The sequence below is a fragment of the Pyxicephalus adspersus genome, chromosome 8, assembly GCF_032062135.1.
Source record: "Pyxicephalus adspersus chromosome 8, UCB_Pads_2.0, whole genome shotgun sequence".
In the NCBI taxonomy this organism is placed as follows: Eukaryota; Metazoa; Chordata; class Amphibia; order Anura; family Pyxicephalidae; genus Pyxicephalus; species Pyxicephalus adspersus.
Window position 1 is genome coordinate 62588323 of NC_092865.1, and position 26013 is coordinate 62614335.

At 37.4% G+C, this 26013-nt stretch overlaps 1 protein-coding gene across 10 annotated transcripts in view; it reads left to right on the forward strand.

The window, feature by feature from the left end:
• The window catches only part of ERC2 (ELKS/RAB6-interacting/CAST family member 2), a 574412-nt gene that overhangs the window by 433039 nt on the left and 115360 nt on the right, over positions 1–26013 (forward strand). Inside the window, exon 20 of one of the 10 annotated variants that reach the window (XM_072420920.1) lies at positions 353–418. The exons of the other annotated variants lie outside the window; for them this stretch is intronic. Coding sequence (XP_072277021.1) covers positions 353–379 — 27 coding nt within the window. The 3' untranslated portion in view covers positions 380–418. The remainder of the gene's footprint in view (positions 1–352; positions 419–26013) is intronic. 10 annotated transcript variants of the gene reach the window in all.

The window sequence follows — 26013 nt, forward strand, 5'->3', positions numbered from 1 at the left end:
ATATCTTCCCTAAATGCCCTGCAGCGGATCAACAAGAAAGAAAACCTGTGCCTATAACACACACTTTAAGCCTTTTCTTCTTGGCTACACAGGTGTTTTCTTTTTATCTTGCACGCAACATTCTAGTCTCCTTCAAATAAACATCTTTGAAACCAAACCTATAGTTTCAAAACATTATTAATCTTTGGAGGAAAAGATAGAAAATGTTCTGTTTGTGTTGGTAAAAAAGGGGAATGTCTTGTTTAGTTACTGACGATATTCACACAATGAGTTTTTGTTTGTTTGTAATGTGTCTTTCTTCTCTACATTCCTACGCTAACACCTTGGTGGATCTTCAAATGAATCTTTCCAGGACGATGAGGAGGGGATATGGGCATAACAGCTCCAGCAAACCAAAGTTCCAGTTTTATTTTAAGGGGTAAGAAAAGCTTCAAAATACCATGCAAGTTGCATGTGTCATGTTTCATGAGCCACAAGACACGAAAGTGCCATCCCATGCATGTTTTAAGTGATGTGTTTTTGTGACTATTGGATTTGTTTGGACATTCTTTCTTTGCTTATAACAAAGCATTTACTGGTGGATCTGCTGTGGATAAGAGGGTAGGCTCAATGGGCCTACAAGATCGGAAGGGGTCTATACTTTCTTAGGATGCTCCTTGTAAACCCTGATCATAGGAGCCTTCTCTATACATGGAACAAGGCTCCTCTAATGTGTTTAGAAGATGACTGCGTTGTCCAAACATTATATAGTCAGACACCCTTGATCATGTCATCATCTTCTATTCCAAGGGTTCTTTCTTGTTTCCTGACTAGGTTACCTGCCCGGTCTTGCACATGGTTTCCTTGCTGGTTAGCCCAAATCTTGCACCTGGCTAGCCTGCAATGGAGCCTAGTGCAAGTTCTGAATATGGGATAACCATTAAGGGAGTCCGGTGAAAGTGTTGGGTCTGGGATAACAAGCAACAAGAAGTAGGTATAAATGGATAGTCTGGTTAGCCAACAGGGGAGCCAAGTGAAAATGTAGCTTTACTTTGCAACTAATTTCCTTGCTGGATAGCATGGTATTTCACTTGTACCTGGCTCCCTTGTGGGTTAGTCCAGTCTTATGACTTGACATTTACAATGCTGGAACTTCTAGATATGGCAGAGGGGTCCCCAAGAGGTTTACAGAAATATGTAAAGGCAGCAGTGCACCCTGATGTAATGGAACAGAGCTGAGAACCATTGCAAGAAGTTTTTGCTGTTGGAATATTCAACACATAGGCTGACCCAACTAAGCTCAGCCTATAACCTAAGTATCTTTTTTGGGTGGAATGACCTTTTAATTTAGCATCAGTATCCATGAGAGACATCAAAAAATATTAGGTATTTAAAACTTCATTTACTAATGACAATCAAAGTATCTTAGAAAATAAGCTGAAATAAAGTCCATAATTAGTGTCAAAAATACCTTTCACCAGAACTGACAGCAGTAAAATGCTACCCCTCCTTTACCTTTGTATTAAATGCCATCAAATATTAGAAACTATTGGTATGTTAGGTGGGGACTATGATTCATGATAAATTAACTTATTTAGTGCCAATCAGATATCTATGCTGATTGTCTACTAATGTCATAGAAATTATATCTGGAGCATAAAAAGCTTCTTCCTGCCAGTACATGGGATATGTATAGCAACTTACATGATGACATCTTCATGTAGATCTATTAATATGGAGAAAACTGCTCAACGGGAAGTCAATGTGGAAACCATTTTTAATGGAACTGGAACGGGGGATTTATCCTCTAGATTACCTTTTTTTTAAGCCTAACTTTTAATCCATCTGTATGGAGGGAAGGAGTCTTACTTGATTGTATTGCTCTTGGATATCCAGTAAATGTGGTGGAACATCTGTTCTTGCTATGACCACATCTGTCATTCTGTGTCATTGTACAACCATTTCTATTAGCCCCAGATGATATGAAAATTCATCATGGGAAAAGATTACGTTAATCTGGAAGATCCAGCCATGCATGCCACGTAGAATATAAGTATTATGTCAATGTATGTTTCAGTTAGATTTCCTGGTCATTACATAAATAACTAAGTGTGTTCCAAACATGTCATAAAGTGCATTTTACAAAACCACCATCAGTAATTAGCTTTGTATTAGTCAGTTTTGTTATTTTACATACTCTAAGCCATTGTTTCTCAACCAGGGTTCCGTGAAACAGTAGGACTCTTCCAGAGGTTGCTAGGGGCTCCTTAAATAATGAGCAATTTGTCACTTTCACAGTTTTTTTAACACCATTTTTTTTATCCTTTCCACTGGCCAGCAATGTAAGAGGCATTATTTCTACTGACCCCCAGGCCAATGTAACGTAAGCTGTGGATATAGTAAAGTATAAAAGGAGTTCCATAAGACCTGAAATAGGTTCCCCTATGCTCCTGCTCTAAATCAGCCTTTCTCAACCTTTTTACTTTGAGGAAGTCCTGAAATAATTTTGTGTCTCAGAGAACCCCTACTAGAACTGGAATGTTTGGGGGGATCATTGCAAAAGATCCTCCTAAATTGGTGGCCAGTGAAAAGAACCCCCACCCCCTTCTCAATAGTGGTAGTTAAATTAACACCTTTATACATTCCTTAAAGCATTATTAGAGTCATGCAGCTGGCTTTATCAAGTTGTGTTGGTCCCAGAACTATACAGCCATCATCAACTTGTAGGTCAATCAACCACAGTTTGAGGAACTCCTTGCAACCTGGTTGATACATTCTGATATTAATAGTCTATAGAGAAATTACAAAAATAGTTTGGATGAGTTAGGTGCTAATTTCATTTCTTACTTTTCCTTTTGTACTGATTTTATTCCAATTACATTGAATATGTTTACCAATATTAAAATTATTATTAATAAATAACCAGACTCTGCTGCAATATATAGAGGTCGTCCATGCTGCCTTTTTTTAACTGCTGGATGTCTTCAGTCCCATGGTAAATAGCATAAATCAACCTAGGGATGTTTGGTAAAGGAGACATACAATGACTCTTTTGCCAAAGAAACCCTTTCCCACGCTACAGTAGCTTTTTGATTTCTTACTTACACTGCATGCCGCGTGTGCCATGCAGTGTAGAGTCTGTCCCCATTCTTAGCACCACTGAGAATTGATTTAGATTCCAGGGACAATGTTGTTCCTGTGTACATGCAGGAGTTACATCATCAGTGGCTGCCCAACAGCTGAAGAGGATAGACTTGGAAAAGTTGGCAAAAAAAAAGGCGGCTTTGAGGGGTGCATCGATGACATAATCCCGAGCCTATCATCGCTGTAGGGTGATAGGAAAAAGGTAAGTGTGTGCCATAAACCAGCAAAAATTTTTTGCATACTTGCTAGTTATGGCAAAAGCTCACTCACATCATTGACTTAAATTCCATTTTCTTAGCGCTGGTGACAGGCCTTCTTTTTATCTGTCCTCCTATTCTTCTTTGTAAACCTCTGGACATTGGAGTTAAAGTCATGAACATCTGTTGAAAGGCTTTCTTTCCTTTCATGTTGTTTGCAATGAGCAGTAGGTAAACTTTTCTCAGGAGAACAGTCTCACACAAATTGCACTTTAATGGCCTTGTTTTACAACCTGTCTCTCTCACAGTCCTGTGCTAGATTTTGTTTTCAGCTCCTTTCTGAGGACATTGCTACTTCATCTGTGTTTACTTGTTTTTTCCTAAATGATTTCCTTTCTCCACTTCCCCTTACCATTGCCCCTCTTTTATTACACATGTCAGATTAGCTTGAGACAAATGTCTTTGTTGGGAATTTCTTTATAACATATCTGTCATAGGTTGACTATGGACAACCTAGATAATGATAACCATAGATAATGACACAGATGTCACTGATGATTAGCAAATGATAAATCACACATAGCTGATGTAAGCTACTGGAACTGATATAAAATTTCAACTTTAAAGCATGCTTAAGCCCAAACACAGAAATTTCATATACCGCAGTGTACTGGTCCTTAGATGCGGTGGCTGCTTTGGTCTCTTGTTTTTTTTATTAATAATATTTTCTGCTGGTGATTTTACTGGTAACAAACCTGCTGTCCTAGTGGGGGAAGGCTCACTCACTGTACTCTATGGATGAGCATTATCCCTGTAAAACAATACCACAAAACACCTTGTTTTAGATAACATAGGGAGGAGTTGTTCTGTGGTTCATGAGTTGAAAACAGTGTAACTTTGCCGGAGATTGCATTTATCGAGCAGATATAACAAAATGCTTCCAAAGATATATTTAGCAGGCCAGAAAGGAGAGCATGTGGCTCACTCCACACGACAAGTTTCAAGTGGACCTTAAAATTTAATAAAGTTTATTAGGTCTAGGTGACCCTCCCCTTAAAGAATTGCTGCATGATTGATGATAATTGACCTTAGACTATATTAAAGACATATGACTATGCTAAGGACATTAGATTGTAAGCCCCTTTGAGGGACAACTAGTAACATGAACATCGATTTTGTAGTGCGCTGCGTAATATATTGGCGCTATAAAAATACTGTGTAATAATAATTATAATAATGATTGTACATGCTAAACATACCTGTAAGGATTAGATTACATACGTAATCTCTGTCTGGCCCAATGTGGACCATGATGTGACTGTCCTCCTGGCAAGATTTCCAAGGAACAATGAGAACTTGTGATATGACACTCCAGTGCAGTGCCGGAGCTTCTTCTCACAAATTTGAGCTAACCTTCATGTCCCAGGTTCTTGCCAGAAAGAACATGAGGTTATAAGGTATAGATATAAAAATAATATTTTTTTACTTATAGTTAAATTTACTATCATTTAGGTTTTGTTTTTGGTCATCTTGCCTGTAACACGCTTCCTATTTTAGAGAGCCAGTGGCGGAAATGTGGAGCAGACCAAATCTCTGGAGAAGTTTGTTTTGCGCTGGACTGGAGTGTCTATTTGTAAAGTTTGATGTAACTATCATGTCTTTGATTCCTCTAGGAATTCTGGTTTTCCACCCATACCCCAAAAATATGCAGGTAGGTAATTTAGCTACTGACAATGATGGGGTCATTAGATTGTAGGACCCTCTGAGGGACAATGAGTGACATGACTATAGAGAATGGAAATCGCTGTGTAATATGTTGGTGCTATATAAAAACATGATAATAATGCAATGCAATGAACAAGGTATGAGTAGGGTAGGTAAATAACTTTTTTCCTTACACACAAATTTTTCTATCCTATATATATCCTATATATTTCTTTCCTTTCCTATATATCTTATATCTTATATATTTTTGTAACACTATCACGCAGTGATTTTCACAGGGAAGGTGCCTGGATCTAATGAGTGGACCTGGCATTTTACTTAGGCTTATTTTTTTTTTATAAACTGCCTTAACTCAGTAGTAACTTTTCCCTTAGCCTTTCATAAGCCTATATCTTGTTAGTGTAAACATAATATGAAGTACAGCTGTTTGTTTTTTAAAATGCACCAGAAAGAAATCCAGAATGTTTTCATTTGCAATTGGTATCTCTCTATAGGTTTTATTGTACATTTGCTTCAAACAATATTTTGGATATTTCTGGCTGTAAACCTGATATTATTCATTCCATATGTCTGCTGCTAGATTTGAAATATTAAATGTAGCAGTTTTATGAAGGGACCGGCCCCCATGCGTGGCAATTTGTACACTGGTAGAGTGCTTCATGCTCTGTAAATATACATTACATGGCTGTGGAGTGAAGTCCAAGTCAGTTTCAGAGTCTCAAATATGTATTTAAAATGGAAATGCACCAATTGATAAATAGGATTTAGTTTGGCTTTATTTTTCTGTAAAATTCCTTTAAAACACTGTATTTCTAACATGCTTGGCATGTATGGGGCTTAAGAGATAAGTAGAGAGGTTTCCTGTCTTAAGAGGAATTTTGGTTATGCCCTATCTGATTGGCACTTTTCTTTATTGTAACATGGACAGGTCCTCTGATATTTACAGCGCTTGTCAGACTTAAAGCCATTCTGTCATTATAAAGAATAAACAGCTCTTTTTTGACGTAGCTTGCAGCGAGGTTGCAGCAGTTTTTAATCCCTACATCTATACTTAAACACCAGGCTGTGCTGATGGGCTCACCACCTCCCACACATACTTATTAGCCAGTGAAGGTGGGAGGAAAGGCAAACTGGGAGAAAATGCCGGAACTTTGCCTATTATGGCATATCAGTAGGGTTTGAAGGGTGCTGCAGGTATGTGCAGCCACTAATAGGTATCTCTACAGTTCAAACTCCGTTTATTATCCCCACTTCCCCCAAACCTTTTGCATAATCATTCTTCTTACTGGTGTCCCCAACATATAGCATGGGCTTTCAATTCTATCTAAACTTTATGTTTAGCTTTATGCTCCAGGGTACCGCCATGATACTCAGTTACGGGCCTCACATTTAAATGATCCATTTATTTGAGAAACTGCAGCCCCAAAATCAGGAACGCTCAACAAAAGTTAAATCAGCATAAAAGTAAATAAAAAAAGGAAAAGTATTTAGAAAAATACTCAGATTCTTTATTCAAGCCGTGCTTATGACATTACTGCAAAACTGTGCTCCTGCAACTGTGTATTGTTTCAGATATGCTTCTATAAGACTATTTACAGTATAGTAGATGAGTTTGCTTAAAGCTGAATATAGAGTTATATAAATATTGAGTATTCATATCTAATAGTACATGTTTTACTGGGTTAGGATAGGGCTGGAAAATGTTTGAATCTCTGTTGTGTTTTTGAACCTAAAATCATCAATGTGCTATGCAAATTGTAGAAAAAAGTTTTGTCTTGTGTTCTGCTGTACTTCTAACAATTCTTAACCCTTGAAATTAGAATGCTAACCCTTGCCCCCAGTTGTCACTTAACCCTGCTGATCATTAAATACACCCCAAAGATATACTTACCTAACCAGCAATTAAAGTACTGCATTGAAAACTGGCATTTTCATGTGGAGATATGCGAACAGTATGTTTGCGTTGATAACTGATGGTCTTTCTGAGAATTCTAATTGTTTGGTTGGTATGCTGGTACACTGCCTTTGATATTTTCTGAGCACTGACCTGCAACAATCATGAAGATCAGGTACAGTAACCCAAAGAAGTGTCCAAGCCTTATCTCACATAGACCCATACAGACGACAGATAACAGTTGCTGGAAAGATGAAGGAGGTGAGAGCGACATCCCACTGTGCTATATTCCATAGTGAGCAGTCCCATTGGTTGTTTATCAGTCTGCAGTAGGTGCCCGGACTGATAAACAACCAATGAGCACAACCATTTGTCTGTTGGCGACAATCATCTGATGACATCTGTGTGTACATAATTTTAAAGTATTGAAGCAATATATAATTTTAAAGTATACAGCATTTGTAAGACAGGACAGCTCTAGCAGCTCTAGCAAAACAAAATATTAATACATTGCAGCTTACTAGTCTTTAGATGAGATCGCTGCATTATCTGGTTATCCTGCCAGTTATACACTTCTCCTGACAAAGGTACCACCTCCTTCTCTCTATATCATAGGCAGAAGGTACATAGAAAATAATTGATAAACCAATATGGGTTTTTTTAAAAGACCTTAGAGACATTCTATAGCAGAAAAATTATTAACTTTATTTAAAATACTTAATCAATACTTAAAAAATTTGGATCACAACATGATTATAAGAAGAATATAAGATTATAAGATATGATAAGATTATAAGAAATACTCAGGAAACATGTATCCACTACTTATTAAGGCCTCTCTAGACGGAAGATCACTGAGGATTCACTATAACTTATCAGGCCAAGTAGTGGAACCATTACTCAGTGTGTTTTGCAGCAAATGGCAGGGCTGCTTCTTCAGGAGGATAAGGATCATTTGTGTGCTGTAAATAATACATTTAAACACCTATAAAATTTACCTACATAAATCATAATATATATATATGTGTGTGTGTACACAGATACCAGAGCCAAAACTACCCACAATAGTTGAAAAGCTTCAAATAGCAAAAACATGTCACCCAACCACATGGGACCACCAGCAGATAATATTGAACACAAAACACAGTTAGGTATAATGTATCTGAAAATATATTTGAGAGAATTGAATAATAAACCACCAAATGGAGATAATAATTAGAATCATCTTTAGATTTACCATAAATACATATAAATTGGTGATTTATCAATATTATCAATATACCTAATATTAATAAATAGGAGGTTTTCCGTAGTCCACAGAGGGTGATCAAAACAATGTAACTGGTAACAGAGCAACACAGGTAGCGAGAATAAGTTATCAGCTTACTAGATTTTCTGATCAATTGATCAAGGGTATTTTTTGCAACAAAACCATTTCAATGGTGTATTTACAAACTAAACAGGAGAAAATAAGAGATGTTCATTGTTAGTGTTACATAAGTCATAATCTTGTGGTCTGCCCCACTATTAGTATTGGTTGTATTGTTTATTACCTCTTGGGATATGGTCAGCTAAATACACCCAGGGCTTTTCAGAAGTAATGGATGCAGTGTAGTTTTACTAGGAAACCCAAAATAAAATGCAGAGTTGGAGTTTCAATATGTATACAGTAGATATACAGGAGTCACAGGAGTAGAAAATGTGTAAGTAGCACAGATAAGGTAATCTTGGTCTGTACATTGGCATTGGAAGGCTTCTGAAATGAGGTTAGGGAAGTCTAGACGGGAAATGGCTGATATGAAGACCCCTGGTTTGTGAAATACCAATTTGTCTGAGGATACTGAAATTATTACTAATAGGGTGGTACAGCTAAGATAGGAGAAGTGAAAATGTGTCTGTTAAACAGGGGGTTTGTATGTTGCTGGTGCAGATATATCGGTGTCCACCAATGTCTACCAGTGTCTAATGCCAATCAATATTGCAATGACCATGTTGCAAAACCAAGACCAACAGGTTGAACAAGGCTACCATGTTTTACAATAAAATATAAAGTTGGAAATGGACTTTACCTGAAAATAACAACACAGCTGCCCATACTATTTTTATTGCAATATTTACTTAAGCACATAACATATTATGGCTAATATCAAGGTGCATATTTTGGGGAAAAACATGTATTAGGTCTACAAAATATCCTGATTAGTAGGTTTGGGCATTTCAGTTCTACTTTATCCTCAGTCACCTGTTTGCTACTCTTGTACTATGACCCCAATTATCCCCCCCCCCGATAATAGGACAAGTAGGGCTTTGTGCCTATTGTGCATTGCCTATTGTTGTGGAATGGAAGGTATTGGAGCTAGCGTCCCTCCAATCAATCATCAGCAAAGAACTTGTGAGAACGGCTTCCTGAAAGAATGTGTATTAAATGCCAAAAGTTCACGATGATATTTAGAATAAATTCTGAATGAGAAAGTTGTTTACTGGGAGAGACCTTTTTCATCCCAAGCATCAACTTGCTTTTAAAATCAATGAGATATATGAAAAGCCGCTTAGAAAATAGACAGCTGGGAAGTGTTGGAACCCAACGCTACACGGTATGTTGTATCTGAGTGTTGCAGAAACACAATAAAAGGGATGCTGTAATATATTTTCAGTGTTGAGAAGTTTACCTTAAAGTTGACATTTAATTTACTTATATTTTACATTCCTTTGTTTCTTCCTCCATCCTGATCAACATGTTAATGACATTGTTGGTATTTTATATTATTATTATTATACAGTACTTTTATAGCATCAACATATAACACAGCACTGTACAAGTCCATAGTCATGTCTCTCAAAGGGGCTCACAATCTAATGTCCCTACCAAAGTCATATGTCATTAATACAGACTAAGGTCAATTTTGGGGGGAGAATGGAAGCCAATTTACCAAAATTATATTTTTGGAATGTGAGAGGAACCCGGAGTAAACCCATGCGAACAGGGGAAACTGCGAACTCCATGCAGGTAGTGTCCCAGCCGAGATGCAAACCTGGGACTTAGCACTGCAAAGGTGGCTAAATTCTGAGCCACCATTTAATAACTCTGCTATTCCTTAAATACCTTATGCTAGACTAGGCGATGTTATCATTGGCTCCATGTGCTTCTCAAAGCCGATGTATGCCATTCATGGCTGGTGGGAGGGGCCAGTAGGAAGAAGAATTTAGGATGCCAATTTTTTTTGTAGAAGGTAGGGGTGACAAATTCACATGATGGAAGCTTGCATGTTTTTTTGCTAGGAGTTTTACTATAGACATTTTTTTTGCTGATTTCGTTGCCCTGACCAGCCAGAGTGTATTGGTATCAGTCAATCAGACCTGACTGGTAGCCATTGTGTATTAGTAATCAGGAAGTTAACCGTGTTAATGGAATGACCTTCCCATATGCACCTATATAATCATAGACTCTCCAAACAAGTTTTTTAAATATATGTATAACTTCAGAGTCATCAGCCATTCTTTATATCCCTTGGGAAAATATGTTTACCAGTCCATAAAAATCCATTCAGCTGAACCCTCGTGGGTTGTCTGCTGTTGCCTAAAAATAAAAAGGTCTTCTAATGAAAAGGAGCATACCATGATTTCCCACAAAACTCAGTACTCGGACAGTAATGTGTAACAAATGAGCCCAAGTAAAATGCAAATATTTTTTATATATTTTAAGGATTTAAGGAAACATTTTTCACATTGTTTTATGCTACTGTTCTCTAGTTATTAGCCTATTCCAGTGCATACTCCAAAATGATTGCTTGGCTCTGCCTTTACTCACATTAAAATTCCTGAGTAATAAGAAACATTGCACCCCAACATGCTTTTAGATGCACAGAGATAAAACTAAAGTCATTGTGGAGGATTCCATATAATATGCAACAGCCTGTCTACAGCTTGAACTTAATTTCTAAGCAAATTACCGGAGCAATAAGACTGAGGGCTTAGATAAATCCAACCGACTAACGGTAAAATGACATATTTTTAAAACGCGTTTGAAATATCAATACTACAATGCATTATTACAAGAATTTTTTTTAAATAAATACATTTTCTGTAAATGTATTTACATTTAATTATTTCTGTAATTGTATTTCCTGTACTTCCCAGACTAGGCCTGCTTAGTGCACTGGTAAGTGCAGCCAAACTTTGGTGCCTTTAGGAGTGCTCAGTCATACTTACACACAACTTTTAGAAGGGAAGTGGAGGGAAGATTATTACAATGAAGTTAGTAGCACAATGCCTATCTGACTGAATATCTAATTCTGTGCTCTCAATTGGGCTTTAGCATTTTGTGCATATTTCCCTGACACTAAAGACAAAGCACCTTCCATTCTGAAACACTATAGCAGAGCTTTCATTATGTTACCCCAGGAATGGGTGTTTACGTCGACAGATGCGTAACTGGTTAAAAAACAAATAACACCATGCACAACAGGTGTTGAAATAAGCTGAAAATCACCCCTTGGGATGTTCTTCATCTTATTACTAGACAAGCACCTTTTCTTTTGAGGACGCTGTTTACAAGATGCTTTGCAGTGTCAGATGAAGATCAGCTCCACTGTTAAACTCTTTCTCAACTTTCAGCTTTGTGAAGTACTGAAAAGTGCCCCAACTACCGTGCCCTTGACATGGTGTCACAATTGTCAATCACAGGAATGTTCAAGTAAGAGGTCTGGGCCTCCTTGTCCCCAGGCAAAGCCCTTGTTTGCATTTCCTTTACAAAGAACAACTCCTTGTTATTACACCTGCCAGTGTTCAGAGCTTCGACCTCTCACCTATCTAGCCATCTTTGTATACCCCTAGCAATTAAAGCAAAGAGCTTTAACAGTTAGCAAAAAAATTCTCCAAAGCGGCAGATAATTAGCCACTATTTATAGAAAGATTCTTTCCTGACGATTGATTTTAATTAATTAAAGGTTTGGGGTTTCAAGATTACATTGGAAGTTACCAAAAATAGATACATACAGATATATACATTTATAGTTTTCTTAATTGTTTAAATGTTATAAATTATTTATTATTCTTGTTATTATTTATAAATAATTAATAGATTAAAACGTACTCCTGTTTATATATTTTTTTTTATTTTTTTATAAATCATACCTTTAAATAGGAATGCCTCTTACGTCACACATACACACACTTGTATCGGTCCATCGGTCCATGCACTGTGTGTCTGCCAGTACGTCAATAAATATGGATGGTGGCCCAATGTGGATGTTTTTATTTAGACCTATGAAAGGAAAAGGCAGACACCTCTAGATCCCCTGTGATCAGTCAAGGTTACTTTACCATTACAGCCACCTACTATCTATAAGAAAACTTAGATACATTTATCCATGTAGTCTGTGATATTTAGTAATGCTGTGATAGTTCCAAACATTCCTACTTATAACTGTATAGGATGATCACTGCACACAAGCATCAAGGGTGTTAATCACATTCCAAGAGTTCTATCACATGTGAAATCTCGCTGTTGCTCACTTTTAACCTCTACATTGAGTGGCTGCTACCGCACAAGCTCAGCAGTTGGCAGATATACAGAGCTGTAACTCCTGAACCTTCGACTGGCACAGTAATATCTGAAGTGTATGAATTTATAAACTTTCAAAACCTGAAGACTGGCTGGATCAGTTTTCCTGTGACAATAATATTAGTGATTATGGTCAGATATCTAATAAAGCGTCAAATAAGCAATAGCCGATCCTACTCTGTGTACAGACGATTATAGAAATCGACAGTTCTATAGACAGGGCTGGGAGGAGACATAGACAACCTGCTGCATCCTCCTCTATAGAAAATGAAGGTGGTTGTTTAGTGATCCGCCATGGCAGGGCACTAAACAAGGTCAGGGGAAAAGACAGTCTTGATTGGTTATCTTGGCTGACAATAATTTGCTATGTGTACAGAACTTTAGCACTTTTGAAAATTAATTAAAAGAGAAGGTAAACTGAAGAACTCAGAAATAAAAAAAAAAACCTACTTACCTTCAATCCCACGGGGCCGTCGATCATTCCGGTGGTTTCTTCTATTGGGTCTCGCGTCATCCAGGCATCCTGGGCGCTGCCATCTTCTCCTCTTCTTCCTGGTTCTTCTTTCTACGTCACCCGACCCAGGCACATGTTGTCTACCCTTTTATGTAAAGTGAAATTTCTGAGTTTAGGTATGCTTTAAGCAAACCCATCTCAATAATGCAGTGGTCTTGGGTTGAATTCCTTCCAGGGGCAGTATTATTATGGAGCTTGCATGTTTTCTGGGTGTAAAAGCTTACTAGTATGTCTACTGACATTTATCAACATTGGTTATACATTCTGTTTCTGTAGAGTAGGGACTTTAGACAAAAAGGTGCTGCAGAGCTACATTCTAATTTGAATGGTTCTACATACTATGTAAAATGCTAAAAAAAATACAATATGTTTGTAAAACTATGAGAGATAGTTTTTATAATAGTGAGTGTAAATTACTTACAGTCCCTCCCCAAACCGCTGTTTGGACAGTGAAGAAAAAGTGGCACACTGATTAGCTCTTCTCTCTGTTACCCTGCTCTCTCCTTTTATAAGCATGCTTTTTGTTTACTCATTTGTGCCACCTTGCGCTACTTCTTGCTCTCCTAGCCTAAATTCTGCCATACAGGGACTAAAAACGGCCGATACTAAGTCAAATTCAGGTATTTACACTACTACAAAAACTACATCAAATTACGTATTTTGTGGATAGAGCTGCAGTCATCTGTATCTTTTCTGTCTGTCTAGAGTTTGTATTTTAACTGTTCCTTAGAAGAAAATCTATAAAGTAAGGTATTTCTCTGAACCCTGTGCCCCTTTAACACTCATATTTTGTGAATGATACCGAATCCTCTTCTAAATAGAAACAAATTTTATGTTACGTCTTACATCTCCTTGATGTAGAAAAGACAGAGTGTGATATTTTTCACCATATGTAAACTGATGCTCTATACCGGTTTCAGATGCCAAGCCCAATGTCACAAGCAATAAATAAATAAGGTCAGCTGGACCGCTTTAAGATGGATTTGCTCCAGATGTTGTCTTCTGATGTCGGGCCTGTAACGATAGAATATTGCTCAATGGGGATGATCCTGTCTCTCTGCTTGGGGCTGACTGATGAGGATGTATGGTGGATCATCTAGGCTTACTGACCTCCACTCTGTTTATAGTCTATATGTACCAAAAGAAAAATCTCAACTCAATCTTTTTGCCCATATGTATTTTCAGTTACACAGTAATTTTTGGAAGTCTCTTTTCTTAGCACCTTCTAAGTGGGGCTGTTACTGCAAATCACAGCAATGGTAGCACTCAAATATAAATTATATTAAAAGATGATCGGAACATATTCCAATTTAGCCATCCATAGTATTTGAAACTTGTCATCCCCTATGAACATAAAGTAAATACTATAAATCTGTCTTATTCTGGGTATTGGAGACAACATCTGTATTAGATGTCACCCAGTAAAGTAAAGTTAAAGGCTCCTCCTACTAAATGTTACATTTGAAGGAGAAATTCTTTATGCCTTGTGTTGTATCTCTTTATTACCAGACTTTTTTTTATAGTTTAGCTTTAAGTTTGATTTACTTTAAGCTGTAAAGAATCCTTAAAGAATATTTATAAAGAAAAAAATTCCCTGCTTGTCTACTCATAAAAGAAGTGATTAAATACCTTGGCTTTTGATGTAATTATTCTGATCTTTATCTGTGAATTTAGGGACCGTACGCTCTTGAAATAACTTTTTAGAAGACATTTAAGTAGTAAGTTGGCACCTTTGTACAGCTGCTCGACACAGACCAGAATGCTTTGTGGTTCACGGCACCCACCCATTGTGAGGAAGTCCAATTGGTGACAATACCTTCTATTTGTCAGCCAAACCCCATTAAAGATTATCCGTGTGTGAATAATATTCTGTTACATCCTATAGTGTCTATCGAGAATGTGATAAGCTTATTCTCTACTCTTTATTTACTTTGATTTATTTGACACAAAGACAGATTCATTCAAGGGGAACCAGATTTCTGCTTCTTTCGTCAGACCTCGCCTTTACTTACACAATAGGCTAAGAAGAAAAATGACCGTTGGCATATGGGGACTTCATGCGGTTTTGCAGTGGGTGTTTCTGTGGCTGTCTCTTCGAAGGCTGAACTGTCTCTTTCTTTTGTAGTAACAGAGATGTATTATCATATGACAAATGTACGGATGAATGGAACCCACATCAACAGAATATTTTTATTCAAGCATTCAGGATTTTAGGTGCTCTATTGCATGTTGCCTGATTACGTACAAATGACACTACAACACATGTGTAAAGATTTTGTTGAAATATTGGTAATGTTTAGGTATACAACCATATAAAGGGTAATCTGGACCCATTCTTCTTCCATACTGGGCAACGTTACATGCCGAGTTTACTGTAAAGACCTGACTGTGTCCCCATTGAACAGAAATCTATGGAAAGTCCCAAGTTTTACTGGTGTCATAAGGGGAAATATTCCAATGGAAAAAACGGTTCTGGTTTAATACATGATATTTCTCACAATTGTGAGTGAATTTCTGTCACTCACTTTGTGTCTCTAGGACTGTAAGTGAAAAGAAGTTTATCCAAGGCTGCTAGGGGTCAGCTAAGAATCACCTACACAGATTTTTTTCATAATTGGAACTCAGTCAACAGTACTTCTATGTAGAAAGTTTATGTTAACCCAAAATCTATGTTTCTGTACCTTTGACAAGTATGCCTTACTGTATACAGTTTTCTTAAAGCGGAAGTTTGGTCTGCCTATAGTACAATCTCCAGGTAAGGAACTTTGCAGCAGAATCACAAAAAATGTCTTTGCTGAAGAAAACTGTACACAGTGATGCATAATTCAAATCATACTAAAAATAGATTTTGTATTTACGGGCCTTTTAAAGCATATGCAATATTGATGAAACATTGTTTTTTAAACATTAAGTTATAATGTAATTAAGTTACCAAGACATTCTATTTTACAAAAGAAAATCCAACTATGTGAATATTGTAATAGCTGGTGTTACAAATACATCATGTAGTAAATCAGGTCCGTAGAGTAACCCTGTAAAGTGTCTTGTCAGTTGATTTTTGTCTCAAATGTTCCATGACACAGATCATAATTACTAGGTATATATGCTTGACCCACTTCCCCTTGATCTCTAAATCATGCATAAGTGGAGTTTTATTCTTGTTTGTCTTCATTAAATGTCATTTTCTTTTAAAGGATTCCTTTATCCAAGTCTTATCAAGCTGATTATGATCTACTACAAATCTTTCTATTTTATTAACTGGCAGGAATATGTATCAGTTCTTAGAGTAGGAGGATCCCATTATAAAACAGAGTATACAATTTTCTCCCTTTTATAGACACATAAGGTCTCCAGCTTAAACAATGCTATTTAAAGGTCCCAGGTGGAATTCATAAGGTCATCTCATAACTGCTGGTGTTCCTCGTTGACCCATACAACTATGCGTAATTAATGAGTAGTTCTAAGGTTCAAATTGAAACCATCACCTTATCTCCACGGTTTGTAGACCTTTTACTGTTTGGCAACAGTTTCATCTTAAGAGTAAATCTGAGCTACAGATATTATATTGTGTCATATCTAAGATTGAGGATTATGAATTGTGTTAGGTTCAATTACACTGTAGTACATTAGTAGTTGTGCATTATGCTGCATGGCACAGTTTATGGTCAATTCCATTACATTGTTTAGGTTCTTCTTTTTTTATTGAAGACAATTGCATTTTACGAGATTACAGACAGGTAAACAGGAATCTTAGTGCTCGTCTTTGAAAAGGTCCCATCAATTGCCTCTTTGAGATAGCCAAAGACTATGTAATTTTCAGGATGACCTGTCATGACACCGGGTCACCGCAATTATGGCTTTTTCAAGAAGTGAAATTTACTTTTCAATAGTAAGTTTATGGGTTTATATTCTCTCAAACAACTAGTTTTATGTTCTTCAAGTGAAATAGTTATAGGTTTACTTATCAAATCTTTGTGATTTACCAGCGGATAGTGATCAGGCTGTGTTGCAATCTTGTAAAAGGCCCGAAAAGCTCCTAGATTCTGCTGACTATGTTTGCTGAAGACTTTAGAATTGTTCATCTAACGGTGAATGAATCACAACTTTGTTGACCCAACATAAAATGTGTTATTTCTTATATGTTAGCTTCTCCAGTGGGTTAATGTTTTACAATGGGTTAAGTCAGAGTTTCCCATACCTTGGTTAGACATGTACAAATAAACACATTTACAATGTCAAAATACATCCTGTATGGTTAAAGTCAAACTATAGGCAAGTTCTACAAACATGAAGATCCTTTACTCAACCATGTCACCCATTCTTTCCACAATACCTGGCTAATGATAATTAAACAATACATTTACTAAATAGAGCAAATAAGGCTTATTTTTGGTGATATCAACTTGTAAATATAATTTTATTTTTCAATTTAAAAATTGTAGTAAAACATCTATCTCCAGGCAAATATTACCCCTGTCTCTCTTACCTATGGGCATCTGAAAGTGGAACATTAATATATAGCGTGTTGAGTGTGGGTGTTTGTTCCAGGCATGAAGAAGCGGTACACAAACTGTAATCTGTAGAAGTGAACTATCTCTAAAAACATAATAATATTACTGTTTATCTCCATCTTAAGTCTGAACAGTGTAAATAAATATAACCTATGGCCCATGGTACTTTCTGCTGTACTCAGCAACATCTCGCTGTCATTTTTACTGTTGGGAATTCCCAGCTATTGCACAAATGGGAGCAACGGTGGCATACTGTATGTGTCCTTTGTACTTTGAATAATTTTTGGGGGGGTGTTTAGCACGCCCAATGTCCACAGCTGGTTAAAGTCTATATAAAAGTATGTGTGCATCTAAGACTTTGAAACAAAGAAAAAAAATGACACCCTTTAAATCAGAGAAATACCTATAGCTCTGCCAGAAATGCACTTTTTTATGTACTGAATGATGTCCAGTTGCCCTTTGCTACAGTACTGAAATCCTCCATCACTCCTCATATCCACACAAACAACATAAGAACATATTGTTCTGTAGTCAAAGGTAAGAACTGGCTGCCTATACTGCCCCAGCTAGAACAGGAAGTGTGCAGAGGAATCAGGACAACTCTAAATGAATTTCACTGGTTTATTCAGTGGACTGAAAGGGTGCAAATTGGAGAATCTCATATAGGAGTCTGCATATAGTTTTATGAAGACACTATAGTAACTTCAAGTGTACATTTACTGGCAGTAGACTATACTTTCCCTTTATGTTTTTGGATTTAGCAAAAAGGAAAATCATTTCAGCTAGTTAATACTAAAATAAATGAACCCCTCTAATGAAGTGTTTAGTCTGGGTACTCTGTGTCAGTCATAACAGCATTTTAGTGTTTTATGTGATGTCACTGCAGACACAACAGAATAAGCTCACACTACAAATACGGCACATCATCAGACGGAAAGGGTGCTGAGTCAGCCATTACAAGGTCAGCCCCAAATTAGTCACTACACGACAGTGAGTCATTTCTTACTCATTCTGTTGGATTTTTGGAATGCCAGCTGTGTCTGTAATAAAGCTTTCTGTGTAACTGGGAAACACGTGGTTTTGTTACAGTGTGATGACCCATCCTAAGCTATTACTCAGTCTTGGCGGGTATGGATTGAGTCACTGTCAGTTATAAATGGTCAATAAAAAGTTCTCTAGTTAATAAAATGTTTCCCCTGAAAACTTTTATATATTAGTGGATAGCAGCAAAGTCAATTTGTGAAAAAAGCCATTCAGTTCCCTCAGCAAAAATATCAAAAGGTATAAGGGAACCATAACCTAGCCCACCTGATTGTTGCAAGATAAGGTAATGATCTCATCATTTGTTATATCTGAGTCCCCTTAAAAACCTTTCTGTTGGTCAACAAGTTTTAGGGGAAATATTGGTCACTTCAGTCAGATTTTTTTAAGCAAAACTGAGACGACACCGGGGATATATTTAACCCCTCAAACTTCCTCCTAAGCCATTATGATTTGTGTGTTTTGGGGTTTTTCACAAGCTTATAAAAGCAACTGTGCAGACAAGATAAACTTCCCATAAATAATTCTATAAAAAATAAATACCACTCCCGCTACCCACAACATCATCTTCTAGTCTCTTGTGTTTCTCAATGCTCTGTGCTGCTGGCCCCCTTTGTCACTACTTGGTCCTGTTGTGATATATAGGTTGGTGGGAGGAAACCATGAGCAAAAGAAGGAATTTCAGATAGAAGGAATTTCTTTTCAATGGAGTGGTGATTGGTGGTGTGGGTGGCAGAGGAGATAAGAGTACTTTATGTGATACTTTTTATTTGCACTAACAGTTGAATTTTCATAACACGCTTGCATGGGTCAATCCCACTCTGGACCAAGCATGGCTACAATCACCTTAAAGCTGCGTACACACTTGCAATATTTATCATTGGAAACGAACGATTAACGGCCAATCGTCCGGTAATCATTACCAAAAACAACGCACAATGACGTAGACGAATGAGGATTGTCACTGGAAACGAACGACCGTCTGGATCTGATTGAGCCACGATTGTTCACTATCTATTGTGTGTACGGTACTTCAGTGATCGTGGATGTTTCTGCAGCACACTTTCTCCTGTACATGTCACTTCCTGCATCGTTCAAACGATCGTATCTAGCGTGTGTACACTATTGGTGGATTATACTTAAACGATCGTATAGTTACAGCATGTACAGAATTGTGCACAATACGATTGTGCATATACCGTTAGTCGTTCGTTTACTAATTATTACAAGTGTGTACCTAGCTTAAGAAAAAGAAAGCTAAGTTTTGGGAAAGATCCACTTTATAGTCCTGTTTCTCTGCACTACTGCAACTACTAGGTCTTATTGGTCTTATTGTATATTCTTTATACCGTACCTCATTGTGATTTCGAGACACAAGTGCTGTACCAGGTAAATAAAAATGAGACTGTGGAAATGAAATCTAAGTTTAAATGTTAAAAATAGGCTTGATAGGCAGGACAAGGACCTGTCAAGGATCTTATTTGTGGTTTGTCAATTTTACACAAATCTTGTGCGCACTTGCGCAAGTTACATATTTCCAGCCTGGGCAATGTAGAGGGCTGAAGTCTCCTAACCTGGAAGAAAATATGTTATAGTAATAGGGAAACAGCACTGAGAGAGGGTTCCTCTATGGTCTGCATAATTTCAGATTATGCCTAAAACCTTGAAAATAATTGTTTACAAGTTTAGTTCCACCCTAAACAACCTTGCAGACATAAACCCTTTGAGTTGTTACACAAGGGAATCTCTACCATTTTTCAGCTGCAACACCATCCTTTTTCATCTCAAATTGAGGTCTGTCCATCCTATTTAATTGCGAGCATTGGGTACCAGTATAGCTGAGAGGGCAATCTTTCCTTGCCAAGAAAAAAATAATCAACACAGATCAGTTGCTAGGTAAGGAGTACATAAGCAAACAACGCTACATGATTGGTTAAATTGGACATTTTTTAGGGATTAAAGTGAAAGGGGAAATTACTTACAAGACTTCAGGGTATCATAAACTGTTGACTATGGAATCCACCATATTTCATTAGGAATTTGGGGATGTCAGTGGAATCTCCTTTTTTTGTTAGCATGTTTCCGATGGCAGGCCTTTCTTAGCCATGATGTCACCAGCTGCTGGAGTCCCCGATGTCATTGGCTGCTAGAGTCCCTAATGTCATCAGCTGCCGGAGTCCCTGGACAGCCAATGGACAATGACAAAGATGTCTGGAGAAGGACCCCCTCCTGCACTGCAAGAAAGAAGACTCAGAACCCACATACCTACATGACTATGGATTTACGTGAGTATTTTAGGCATTTAGAATAATTTTTGTTTTTAAAACAATTCAGCGATTAGTTGTAGGGAGTGCCCGGAGCTCAGCTTTAACACAATAAACCACTTATGCGTTGTACATTTAAAACAAGATCAGTTACACTTTCCACTGCAGGTTTTGTTTACTAATTGCATTTCATTCTTTCCCTCTCTCAGATTTTTGCACAAGTAAAGTCAAGTCATGTAAAAGAATTCTGATTGAAGTATAAGAATTTGTACCTTAGCACAATTCCCCCTCCGCCCCACCACCCCCATTTTAATTAGGGTGGCATACTCTTTACATCAAAGTATAAATACCGTTTGTTGAATAATTTCACTGAAGATCAAAATCCAAATTCTTGGCAGCACTCCATACCCTCCGTCTATAACTATTGGTTTAAATAAGAAGAAAAAAAGTTTCTTGAGCAGATTTTCATCTTATCTGAAGTCACGCATTCCTTCTGTCTATGCATCTCTATTTACAGCAGCGACCTGATTTTTACCTACTTGTCATAGGTAAAAATCAGGTCGCTGCTGTAAATAGAGATGCAAAGTAGAAATTTTACAATAAAGGTCAGAGCTCAATTGTTTTACTGTCTCCATAATGCAGAAGCCTTTTTTTCCTCCTACACTTTCCCATCAAGTGAAATGCTCCTTTGTACATTAAAATGACATTTGCAATTAGCATGTTAAGTACATGTGCTTGGAACAGCTGTAACCATTTAAAATGGTGGATACATCAGATTATTTACCCTGACTGGCTGTTTATTGTTTGAGGACATGATTAGCCATTGTGAATAATGCATGTAAGATGCTGTGACATGTCGCGCAAAGGATGAAATATGACCTGCGTATGCTAACTGTTTTTGCTGCTAGTTCTTGAAATCCATTCCACTGACCTTGATGGAACAAATGTAAAATTAATTTCAAAGTCAACATAGAGTTTTCAATTGTGGGACTGTGCACTTCAGAAGGATAAGACAAGGTATCATTTAGGACACTACAAATTTGTCCCTTGCTAGACTTCAATAAATGTGTTGTATTGGTGACGTGACCTAATTTGCTTATATATATATATATATATATATATATATATATATATATATATATATTCTTCATATACAAATTTGTGAACGCTCCCTCTAGTGGTTACCAGATAATGAGAATAAAGTTTAAAACGGTTGAAAAAAAATTTTGAGTAGATGGGCTTTTTTTTTGCAAATGGGACAGTCTATGTCTCCTCTACAACCAGACAAACCTACCTGCCTGTTTGCAGTCTTTTGTAGAATGTGCAGTGTGCTGTGTATGTGCAATGCAGTGTATGATGCCGGCATACCTGGTTGCTGGCAATGAATGAACTCCTGTGCACATGTACGAAAGTTACATCATTCCAGCCTGGCCAATTAGGCTAGCCAAATGATCCCAAACCCAGACAAGGACCTGGTGAAGATATTGGTGCCAGCAAAGGAGAGTTTAGCTGCATTTTAAGAACCTTTACGCTATAAATTTATAAATATTCCCTTCAATTATTCATCCACTTAAAAGCAAATTTCTGCTGCACATAATTAGATAAGTGAATTTTATATGTTCAGACATTTAAGGGGGGATATGATCACCCTGTATAAATATATAAATGGCCCATATAGAAAACTCTCTTCCCAATTATTCACTTTAAGATCATTACAAAGAACAAGAGGGCACTCTTTGCGTCTAGAGGAAAAGAAGTTTAATCTCCGCATAAGGAAGGGATTCTTCACTGTAAGGTCTGTGATCGCCCAATCCGATCCGTCGGTCCGGTCGTTCGTTTCCAGCGACTTTCCTCGTTCGTCGGCGTCGTTGGTTACTTTTTTACGAACAATTTTTTGCCCAATCGATCGTTCGTCGTTCGATTGGAACGATAAAAATTGGAAGTGTGTACGCACCTTAACACTCTAATCAATTACACTATCTGAATGGAGTTTGTATGTTCTCCTTGTGTTTGAGTGGGATTTCTTGTGAGCACTCCGGTTTCCTCCACATCCCAAAAACACACTGGTAGGTTACCTAGATTCTTAGTCTAATGTGGGGACATTAAACTGTGGGTCCCTCTGAGGGACAGTAAGTGACATGACTATGGATCTTGTAAAAGTACTACATAATATGTTGGTGCTCTATAAATACAAAAAAAGAAATGGGTAACCCTTTTATGTAAAGTAAAAATTCTGTTTGTTTGTATTTTAAGTGCAACACCCTTTGTTTTTAATAAAAAAAATTGTCCAGCACCGCCCCCTAATTCTCGATCACCTCCCGAGTATCTCGGGCATGGTAGAAGTTTCGTTAAAAGATTAAAAATTACTGATCTCATTGCGCAGTGAGATCAGCAAGTTTTTTTCCAACCTACGTCACCCGATCTCACGTCTGGGTCGGGAGATGTAGGAAGAAGAACCCGAAAGAAGAGGCAAAGATGGCAGCCCCTGGCGCGCCTGCTCTGAGACGAATGCCGGGACGACGCGGGACCTGATGAAAGACACCACTTTGCCACAGGGATAAGAAGAAGCTCTGGAGGGTTAGGAAGTAGCCCCTTGTTAGCGCCAGGTCATGACTTGAAACCTAATAATGAGGATTCTCCACTTGCCCTCATCACCAAGTGGCAGCAGGGGGAATGACCCACATGATACTCCATATCTAAATGTACCAGAAATTCCCCTGTCCCAGTGGTTTTATGGAACAAGTTTGCACTGCTTGGGCAAAACTATGTGAGTATACCTGTTTCTTTGCCCTCTATCAGCATGACAGATTCACTATTAAAAACTAAAACTTTTATATCAACTCTTACTACGATATACTGTACATCTAAATAGAGAAACAACTCCAGTAGCCTTCTATTTAAAGCACCTTTTGGCCACTCTTTTTTTTTTCTTCTTTTCTTTCTTTCACTATGTGTACTTAGTTTATTTTAGCTGATTTGGGGGGAGATCTAAGAGAATTAACGAAGCTGAATGAGCCAGTCTTTGAGTCTAACAACAAATTGTGGGGCTGGTTTAGTTTTACAGTATAAGTGAAAGCCTCCCTGACAGGTCCTCCTATGAATGGATTATCCTGCCATTCTAGACATTTTTATCGTACTGATTCATTTTTCCAGAAGAATGTTCGCTTTTACATATTTTAAAAATGATTCCAAATGGCCTGTCCAGATTACATCTCGCCTGTGAATTTCAGCTGATATTCGGTTACAGTGCAGACTGACAATGTTTAATTGGTATAGTGTAGTCAGTAATGCAAAAAAAAAAAAAGTAAGCACACAAGCTGGCCTTAATAAATTACGAAAATTAATGGGAGTTTGGATACTGTATCTCAAGGTATAGATGTGTATATATTAACTCAGTGACCATAATGCTGTATCCTGAGGCACTGTATATAAAAGATTCATTTTATACCCTTTCTGTTGGGCAAAGATTAATGTACATTTCATAGGTGCACTCAAAAATTGGAGAATTAAAACAGTGTTAGGTAAGGAAATAATGTGTTTTTGTAAACTGAACCGAGATGGTAGTTTTAGCAGTCTTTTTGTAGAGTCAACTAACTCAGAAAAGTTTTCTAGGCTGTATTGAGTTTCAGATATAATCCCCTTTAACAAATCACCATATTGCTTTGACAAGTTCATATTTCACCAACAGCACAACCTGCAGGTGAAATATGGTCTCACAACCCCTATTTAGCTTTATGTACACTCAATAAAGTTCTGTGAAATGTAAAGGTCATTAGTCCACCAGTAAAGGATTTACAGAAGTAGAGCGTTGGTCTCCCTCCCATTGGCTATGATAAGAATATGGGCAAAAAAATGCTACAGGAGGTAAACTTTTCCTATATAATGACCACAAGAAATATGGTTTCTGTTATTGCTGACCTTCTAAAAATCCTGGTTGCTTTTAATATTATTATTAGCCAGTATAAATATACTGCACCGGCATAATACCCACCACTTTACAAAGTCCATTGTCATATCACTAGCTGTCCCTCAAAGGGGCTCACAATCTTATGTCCTCACCATAGTCATATATCATTGCCACAGTCTAAGGTCAATTAGGGGGAAGCCAATTAACCTAACTGCATGTTTTTGGAATGTGGGAGGAACCTGGAGTACCCGGAGGAAACCCATGCAAACACGGGGAGAACCTGCAAACTTCATGCAGATAGTGTCCTGGCCAAGATTCCAACCTGGGACCTAGCGCTGCAAAGACCAGACTGCCAACCTCTGAGCCACCGTATTTGGCAGGTATGCAGACTAACTGTCTTCCATTTATTATGAGTAGCAGAACAATATGCAAATCATGATATATAGATGTTGTGATCTGCATGTTTCTCCGGGTTTAGTAAAGTATTAAAGTCATTTTATCAGTATGAATTTTGAGAAAGACAGGTAACCAATGGCATCCTTTTCTGTAATGAAAACTGTTCTTTAACTACCATCTGGGAAGCTGTTCATGTTACCATAAGAATACCATTTGAACTACCTCCCCTGATTATCAACAACCAATAGGAACGCTGCCAGTTTTTGTAAGCTCTAATAAAACTGAACAGAATGACAGATGTTCAGCTGGAAAAACATGTTTCCATTAGAACTCATTGTGGCAGATGCACTGTTACATTACACTGTTCCTTAAAATGTTTTTTTTTCTAATATAGCAAAGGGAAAATCCCTTGATTCTGATGTCAAAAAATGGAAAGATATTGATTTTGGGGATATTTCCCACTTCATATTTTGTATCTGGAAAAAATGTGAAGAAAAACCTTGCAAATGGAAATGAATAAAAAGCCTTGTGTCGTGACTGTATTTTTCCATTATGCTCTGGACCACAGAGCTTGAAATTACCTTCTCCTCGGGTACCTTTGTATAAATGTGTTCCTGATTGTTTTTGTGTATTGTTATGAACAAATACTAAATAATTTACAAGTCGTAAAACAATTCATTCTTCGCATGTTTGCATTCTTATAGTGCAATAAACAAGCAACTCTCTTTGGTTTATTTTACACTCCACTCATTGCATCATCAAAAATTGTACTGGAGCCGAGTCGTAAACGGAATAAGTTGGGAAATGAGATTCTTTGCCGTAGAACACCTGTTTTTTTGGTTCACTGCATTTTTGCTTATGAAATTCTTTTAATTTGT